This window comes from Hemiscyllium ocellatum, chromosome 4 (assembly GCF_020745735.1).
Source record: "Hemiscyllium ocellatum isolate sHemOce1 chromosome 4, sHemOce1.pat.X.cur, whole genome shotgun sequence".
NCBI classification, from domain to species: domain Eukaryota; kingdom Metazoa; phylum Chordata; class Chondrichthyes; order Orectolobiformes; family Hemiscylliidae; genus Hemiscyllium; species Hemiscyllium ocellatum.
Genome location: NC_083404.1, coordinates 75,621,130 through 75,630,658, shown reverse-complemented (window position 1 = coordinate 75,630,658; position 9,529 = coordinate 75,621,130). Strand labels below are relative to the sequence as shown.

At 39.4% G+C, this 9,529-nt stretch overlaps 1 protein-coding gene across 3 annotated transcripts in view; it reads right to left on the bottom strand.

The window, feature by feature from the left end:
- Positions 1-7,878: 7,878 nt before the first annotated feature.
- Positions 7,879-9,529, bottom strand: part of atp6v1h (ATPase H+ transporting V1 subunit H) — a 128,912-nt gene continuing 127,261 nt past the window's right edge. For all 3 annotated transcript variants that reach the window (XM_060824336.1, XM_060824337.1, XM_060824341.1), the window contains one exon: positions 7,879-8,335. In XM_060824336.1, coding sequence (XP_060680319.1) covers positions 8,275-8,335 — 61 coding nt within the window. In that variant the 3' untranslated portion in view covers positions 7,879-8,274. The remainder of the gene's footprint in view (positions 8,336-9,529) is intronic.

Sequence of the window (9,529 nt, the reverse complement as noted above, 5' to 3'; positions counted from 1 at the left end):
CCAGTCTATAATTAAAAAGTAACAATTTATTTATTGAACTCCAACAGGGAACAACTTAACAGAATTACTAAAGAAAAAAACAGAATAAATCTCTATTCCCTCAGTGAACTAAATTCTAACAGGTATGTTATTTCATTAACACAGGTCCCACTTACATAAATCCAATTAATAAGAAAATTAAAAAGTGAATCAGTCTCAAAATTCACACCGAATGGATCCTCCTGAACGTTCCATATCTTCTTCCATCATCTTCCTCTTTCCCGAAATGTAGTCAGTCATTTTCTGGTGTCAAGGATATTATCTAAACATGCTGTATACCTTTAACTATAAAGTGGTGCTTTTTTTTAAAAAAAGAGAGACTTCCTGTGAGAGTCCTTAGTCTCAAAGTGCCTTTTTAAATTAATTGGCTGAATTCGAACGGTTATCAGGATAAAAATGCTGCTTAAGCCTGCTAACTGATATATTTGAGCATCTGCATACCCACGGACATTCATTTTAAAATCTTTGAGCATGACAAGCACTTTATCTTAAAAGGTATGCTTGCCCTCCATTTTACAATTTTACCATTCTTACAAACCAACTTAGTGACAATCAACCACTAGAATGTCACCCTTCAATCTCCCACGCTTCAGTGAAAAGAATCCCAACCTATTTTACAGCTTAAACATTCCATTCCCAGCAATGTCCTGGTAAGTCTTATGAACCCTCTCCAAATTAATGATATCTTTCCTATAGCATGATGATCAGAACCGTACACAGTACTCCAGAAGAGGCCTCACCAACATCCTGAGTAACTTGCCTTCTGACATCCCAAAACTTGTTCACCATCTACAAGGAACACATCACCATATGGTACTTCCGACTTGCCTGGATGAATGTGGCTCCGATGACAATCAAGAAGCTCGAAGGCATCCAGGACAATACAGCCAGCTTTACTGACACTACATCACATATTTAACATTCATCACTAAATCACAGTGGTTATTGTATCTGCCATCTACAAGATGCAGCAGATTTAATCATTGAATCTCCTTAGATAGCATCTTTCAAACCTACAACCTCTTCTACCTAGAAGGACAACATAATCTCAAAGACATTCACCAACCTGACTTGGATCTATATTGGTGTTCTTTCACAGTCACTGAATCAAAATCCTGGAACTCCCTTCCTAACATTATAATCACCCTCCGGAGCAGAATGTTGCAGGCGTACCTACGCTATAAGGACACAAAAAGTTTAAGATGGCAACTCATTATCAACTTCTTGAAGGAACCACCTGATGAAGGAGCGGTGCTCTGAAAGCTAGTGCTTCCAATTAAACCTGTTGGACTATACCTGGTGGTGTGTGATTTTTAAACTTGTAAACCCCAGTCCAACACCAGCATCTCCAAATTACAATTCTTGGAGGAAACTAGGGATGGGTAATAAATAGTGACCTAACCAGCAACATGCATATCCTGAGAGTACATTTTTAATAATATTATATTCCAGATTCTAACCACACATGCTGAATTTTTGCTGGAGAAAATACATAAAAAATTGTAGTTTTACATAACACAAGTTAGGGATTTTTAAAAAGACAACTGAAGACAATTTCTCTAACAAAAACTTGAATCCTAGCATCCAAATGTAGCTAAATTTATTACATTCTCCTTGATGCATTGCTAATTTTGAAATATATGCAAAGTTTTGAACCCATAACTAGTCCAAGGTGTGGAATCAGTCTACCCAGATAAGGCCTATAAAATGGATTCAACATCATCTATCTCAAACAGAAGTCAATATTTCTTAACAAGCACATCCTAACATGGTTGTAATGCTAGCTGCACAGAATATAGTTGCTTTATTGACAGCTGTTTGGAAAGAAGGTTTTAATAACTTTAAAAAAAGTTACATTTGGAAATGTAATTTTATAAAATGGAGGATTATTTCAAATTAATATGAAATATACTCTTTGCATTTTGACTAGTTAGAACAAAGAATATTACAGTACAGGCCCTTCAGTCCTCGATGTTGCAATGACCTGAGAAACTAAACTTATGGGCGGCAAGGTGGAACAGTGGTTAGCACTGCTGCCTCACAGCGCCAAAAACCCGGGTTCAATTCCCGCCTCAGGCGACTGACTGTGTGGAGTTTGCACGTTCTCCGTGTGTCTGTGTGGGTTTCCTCCGGGTGCTCCGGTTTCCTCCCACAGTCCAAAGATGTGCGGGTCAGGTGAATTGGCCATGCTAAATTGCCCGTAGTGTTAGGTAAGGGGTAAATATAGGGGTATGGGTGGGTTGCGCTTCGGTGTGGACTTGTTGGGCTGAAGGGCCTGTTTCCACACTAAGTAATCTAATCTGAAGTCCACTATTCCATTTTCATCCATATGTTTATCCAATGACCATTTAAATGGCCTTCAAGTTGGTGAGCCCATGCCCTTATTCTTGAGTAAAGAACCTACCTCTGACATCTGTCCCGTATCTATCACCCCTCAAATTTAAAGCTAAGACCCCCTCTGCCAACCATCCCCATCTGATGAAAAAGGCTCTCACCATACACTCTATCTAATCCCTTGATCATCTTGTATGTCTCTATTAAGTCACCTTTCAATCTTTTAATGAAAACAGCCTCAATCCCTCAGCCTTTCTACATAAGGTACCCCCCCCCCCCACTACACCCACCATATCAGGCAACATCCTGGTAAATCTCCTCTGCACTCTTTCCAATACTTCCACATCCTTCTTGTAATGTGGTGACCAGAACTGGACACAATACTCCAAGTGCGGCTGCACCAAGAGATTTATATAGCTGCAACATGACCTCATGGCTCTGAAACTCAATCCCTCTACCAATAAAAGCTAGCACACACCTTATGCCTTCTTAACAACCCTGTCAACCTGGGTGGCAACTTTCAAGGATCTGTGTACCTGGAAACCGAAATCTCTCTGCTCATCTACACTACCAAGAATCTTACCAGTAATCCAGTATTCTGCATTCCTGTTACCTCTTCCAAAAAGCAAATCACCTCACTTTTCCGTATTAAACTCCTTTTGCCACTGAGCTCAACTCTGCAGCTTATCTATGTCCCTCTAACCTGCAACATCCTTCAGCACTGTCCACAACCCCACCGACCTTAATGTCATCCGCAAATTTACTAACACATCCTTCTAAGCCCTCATCCAGGTCATCTATACAAATGACAAACAACAGTGGCCCCAAAACCAATCCTTGCAGTACACTACTAGTAACTGAATTCCAGGATGAACATTTCCCATCAACTACCACCCTCTCTTTCTTCAGCTAGCCAATTTCTGATCCAATCCACTAAATCACTCAATCCCATGCCTCCATATTTTCTGCAACAGCCTACCATGGGGAACGTTATCAAATGCTTTACTGAAATCTACATATAGCACATCAACTGCTTTACCCTCAGCTACCTGTTTGGTCACGTTCACACAGAATTCAAAGGTTCGTGAGGCACGACCTACACTTTACAAAACCGTGTTGACTATCCCCAATAACCTTATTCCTTTCTAGATGATTATAAATCCTCTCAATCCTTTTCAACACATTACCTACAACTGGCGTAAGGCTCACTGGTGTATAATTAAGAGGGTTGTCTTTACTTCCCTTCTTGAACAAAAGGTACATTTGCTATCCTCCAGTCTTCTGGCACTATTCCTATAGACAATGACGATTTAAGGATCAAAGCCAAAGGCTCTGCAAACTCCTTGCTGGCTTCCCAGAGAATCCTAGGACAAATCCCATCTAGCCCAGGGGACTTATCTATTTTCACACTTTCCAGGTTACAATAGGATCTGGGCCAATGGGCTGAGAAGTGACAGATGGACTTGAATTCAGACAAATGCGAGGTACTGCATTTTGGGAAAGCAAATCTTAGGAGTACTTATACACATAATGGTAAGGTCATAGGGAGTGTTGCTGAACAAAGAGACTTTGGAGTGCAGGTTCATAGCTCCTTGAAAGTGGAGTAGCAGGTAGATATGATAGTGAAGGCAGTGTTTAGTATGCTTTCCTTTATTGGCCAGAGTACTGAGTACAAGTGGGAGGTCATGTTGTGGCTGAACAGGATATTAGTTTGGCCACTGTTGGAATACTGCGTGCAATTCTGATCTCCTGCCTATCAGAAAGTTGAAAGGGTTCAGAAAAGAATTACAAGGATTTGGCTAGGGTTGGAGGATCTGAGCTATGGGGAGAGGTTGAACAGGCTCGGGCTGTTTTTCCTGGAGCGTTGGAGATGAAGGGTGACCTTATAGAGGTTTACAAAATTATGAGGAGCATGGATAGGATAAATAGGCAAAGTCTTTTCCCTGGGGTCGGGGAGTCCAGAACTAGAGGGCATAGGTTTAGGGTGAGAGGGGAAGATATAAAAGAGACCTAAGAGGCAACTTTTTCACAGAGAGGAGAGGAAATGGAATGGAATGTGTATGGAATGAGCTGCCAGAGGAAGTGGCGGAGGCTGGTACAATTGCAACATTTAAGAGGCATTTGGATGGGTATATGAATAGGAAGGGTTGAGGGATAGGGGCCGGGTGCTGGCAGGTGGGACTAGATTGGGTCGGGATATTGGTAGGCATGGACAGGTTGGACTAAAGGGTCTGTTTCCAACTGTACATCTCTATGACTCTATGATTGCTAACACCTCCTCATGAACCTCAATCTCATCTGGTCTAATATGGACATATAGATATGGTGGAACTACAATACTGCTGCAGGAAATGTATTCACAACGTCTAGCAGCATATTTCCTGGCTGAAAAGGTGCCCTCCGGTAGAAGCTAACCTGTAAAATTAGTCACATGGCCATCTCAATGAACGACAGAGGGTTTCCATTGCTAATGGAAAAGCTATGTGACATTATGATCAAATCTACACCAGAATACCAGCACAATGTATTAACGGATCACTTCTTAAAAAATCTTTGCCTAATTATCATAAATCATTGCAGAACAACTCTCAGTAATTCTTTATTGGTACCTGGAAAGTACGCATTGGTTTACTTCAATTGTTGTACTCCCCTCGGAGCATGAAGGTGGTGAGTTCAAGTCCCACTCCAGGAATTTAGTATATGACCACGACTTTACCTCAGTTCTGCATTATCAGACATGTACTTTTTCAATCGATTCAAACAGATGACTTTGTCTGTTTGGGTCAATGTATAAGATCCCATGGCTCTACAGGGCAGATGGCAGCATACTAAACGCCATTGGTAATCTATGGGTCCAGGATAATGCTCTGAGGATATGGATTCAAATTCCACCTTGACAGTTAGTGGAATTAAAATTAAGTAGGTTTTAGATTAGATTCCCTACAGTATGGAAACAGGCCCTTTGGCCAAGTCCACACCAACCCTCCGAAGACTAACCCATCCAGATCCACTCCCCTACCCTATATTTACCCGTGACTAATGATCCTAACATTATTGGCCGTACACTACATTGCCATTCACCTGACCTGCACATCTTTGGGTTGTGGGAGGAAACCCATGCAGACACGGGGAGAATGTGTCTGTCTGACTTTGCACAGTCAATTGCCTAAGGCTGGAATCGAACTTGGGTCCGTGGTGCTGTGAGGGAGCAACACTACCCCCCGAGCCATCATGCCGCCCATCCTATAAAACATAGAATTAAAGTTAGATCACAAAGTTGTCAATGTAAAAAAAAAATCTGGTTCATTAATGTCCTTTAGGAAAGGTGACCTGAAATCTTTACATAGTCTGGCTTATGAGACTCCAGATCCAAAGCAATATGTCTTAATTGTCTTCTGAAACAGTGTAGCAAGCCAATTAGTTCCAATGTAATTCAGCATGGTCAACAAATGCAGGCCTTGTCAGTGATGTGCACATTCCAAAAACAAATGGAAGAGTAACAGGGAGTTCTCCATATGAGATGGCCAAACTTCTTCCTCTCAACCAAAATAATATAAAAATAAATTTAATTTTGGTTTTCCATTTCTATTGCTGTGCACAAGACAATTACAAAGCCTATAAAACAGAAACGGACATTCCAAAAATGAACTTTGAACTACCAAGTGATTGGAGTTTCCCTGAAGAAGCAATGAGATTCCTTGTGGTGTGGCAGAAGCCATAGATTGAAGATGGTTCCCCAACACCTCAAGGTAACCAAGGATATACAATAAATGTCAGTGCCAAATCCCATGAACAAAAGAAAATATGTTCTTTCAGATCACAACTTAAATATCAATGCACTTCTGACAAATGTCATCTGTTCCATCTGTAGTCATAACCAAGAACAAGATAGCTCCCATTGATTAATTTTATTACCAATATTGAAAGGTAATTAAAACCTTTTGTTATTCCATTAAGTTTCTCACTCCTAAATTCTTGCACACATGATCCAGGTATGCTATTTATCCATGTATGCAAGTGATCATAATTTAAACACTCAAATGATGGAACGATTCTCAAGATATTCTAATCATTTACGATTACAGTAATGCCAAATGCCAGCAGGAATTCCTTTTAAAAGAGAAAACAAATCTGATCATATGCAGTTGAAGGAGATTAAATTTTAGCAGAATTCATTGTTTTTGTTTCAGAATTTCATCAAAGTACTATAAAAACTCAAGAGATCTGGTACTTGAGTAGAGAAAACAACAATTAGGTTTTAAGTTCAATGTGACTCTTCACTTCCTTTCTGTTTCTTTACCATATGAAACACATCACTTTTCCACTGTATTCACTACCTGTGGTCCTCAAATTTAATCCTGGTGATGGGAATTTGTTCTTTGTGCTGATTGTTTATTTGTGTAACCAATCAAAATTTTGAGTCAAAGACATTTAAAAGTTTGAGAGAATTATGCTAACATTTAGCCCTTATTAGAGGATTGGCATACAACAAAAGTACATCCACAGAAGCTCCCATGTCTGTGTTCACTGTAGTCAAAATACCAAACAATGAGAAATGAGCTTCACATTGTTCAATTGTATAGATGAGGTAATAGCCCTAATTCCCCCAATCAGCAATTCAGGAGGCTCAGCTTAATCGGTATCGGGGGGGGTTAGACCATATTTTAATTCCTCTAATTTTCCTAGGATAATTATCAAGCTTAATTGAGTGAGAATCAGATTTCAGAGTCAAACTGGAGACTTTTTCCAGAGGATTCCATAAGCTGTGTAACTGTCCCAAAGAAATTTCAACTTCTGACAATGTGTTGATTTAACCATGTTGGGATTTCTGCATGCTCCTGCCATACAATTCCAATCTACTTGCTTCAATGATGATCTCCTCATAGGAATTTAATTGTTGGGATGGAGTTCCTGTATGTTACACAATGTGATCCTCAACCTACTTGCTACATGTTTCCAATGTGTTTTCTTTTCTGCCAAACGGTTTCACAATCAAGTTGTATACTCCGTTCGAAATAGGAATTAATTTGACTTCAGTTTAATTGTAAAATAAAATTGGACCCATTCACTAAATGGGTGGCACGGTGGCACAGTGGTTAGCACTGCTGCCTCATAGCGCCAGAGATCCAGGTTCAATTCCCGCCTCAGGCGACTGACTGTGTGGAGTTTGCACGTTCTCCCCGTGTCTGCGTGGGTTTCCTCCAGGTGCTCCGGTTTCCTCCCACAGTCCGAAGATGTGCAGGTCAGGCGAATTGGACATGCTAAATTGCCCGTAGTGGTAGGCAAGGGGTAAATGTAGGGGTATGGGTGGGTTGCGCTTCGGCGGGCCGGTGTGGACCTGTTGGGCCGAAGGGCCTGTTTCCACACTGTAAGTAATCTAATCTAAATAATGTTTTTTTAAAAAAAGTATCATGCTGCCAGCACAAGAGTGGACCAACTAGTAATGTGTGTTCTAAACATTGGTTCTGATGTAAATAATTTGGTTAAATGTTACTGATCTAACAATTCAGGCAAACAGCAAATTGTTTTATTAATATTTATCACTACATTGACATGTTAATCAAGATGACAGCATCAAACAATACACAACAGATAAGTGTACTTGACTGAGAAATTAAACTTGATGAGCACAAATAATCAACAACTCATTCAGGCAACTGACCTTGCAGGTTATTCGCCACATACATACTTTTATGTCCAATACAGTAAGCTGCTTAATCAATGTACATTCAATCTTGCTAAATACAGACCATAAGGAAATGCTGCATGTGGATTTATGAAAAACAATTATCCATCAAGACATTATATGCTCAGTTCAATATATTCAGAAAACACATCGTTTATACTTCAAAAACAAATTCATAAGTCTATGCAATTGTGTAGACAGTGATTTCAGAGAATTCAGCTTCTGGTGGTTACAGTTGGTGGTTGTTCTGACTGCAACTGTTTCCCCAGGTACTCCCTGAAAATGATAAAGTCAGGGTTATCATGTTTGTTACTTAAAAAGCAGAATGTTTCAGTGAAATGCAAGGCACTTTGTTTCCATATAAGATGCTACACATTTAAACAAAAAAAAAACCTTAATTCTTACTAATGTGGCAGTCAGACAAAGAAAGAAAAAAAATGCAACCCAACATTGAAGAAGCCAAAGCTCGGAAATGCAGCAGTACTTCTTCACTGGTAATCATACAGCATTCATAAGTCCTTAATTTCAATGTCACCATAACACAAAAATGCTTGTAAAACACAAACAAAATGTAGCAAGTCTAAGAAAATTCAATAATTTAATGTTTTTATCATCCATTCCAACTTCTCAGAACTGCAATGAAACAAGAGTCTTAGACATTCAAAGGAAAATGTGGTAATGTCACCGGACAAATAATTCAGAGTCTCAAGTTAATGTATTCAAATCCTGCCACAACAGCAGGTGGAAAAATTGAATTCCAAAAATTAAATTTCAATTAGTCTTGAATTGAAAGCAAGTGTCAGTAATGGTGACTATGTATCATTTTTCCACGATACTGTTTCAATTAAAACCACAGTAAACTGACAGTTTAACAGATTGTTCACAGTATTTACACATGGATAAACACATCCTGATGTAGATGGCAAAATTATGTCACTGCCCCATCTGCATATGTAGTAGCTATTTCAGCAGAGTAATCACTCAATTTTCTTTATTTTTCAAAAACGTGGACAGGAAAGAAGAGATTATGGTATACAGTTTCGGTCTCCTTAATTATCAAACTAATTGCATTAGAAACAGGAGAGAAGCTTTGCTTGAATGTTTCCTAGAACTGAGGGATTATTTTGAGAAAATGTTGACCAGGTTGTGCTTACACCCATTGTTTAGAAGAATGAGGAGATTTTCTTGAAATAGAAATAGAAATAGAAATAGATGAGTGGACAGTACTTCCCCTTGTGATGAAGTCTATATCTAGAAGAAACATTTTTAAAAATTGGGAATCTTCCATTTAAACCTGCATTAAGAGTTATTGGTCTGTGGAATTCTCTTCATGAACGCGTTAGACAATTTTGATATACAAGGGAGTTGAGGGTTATGGAAGGAAGGCAAGTAAATGGAGTTAAGCCTGAAATCAGACCAACAATGATCACGTTGCATCATAGCACAGATTGATGGGTCAAATGCCTATTC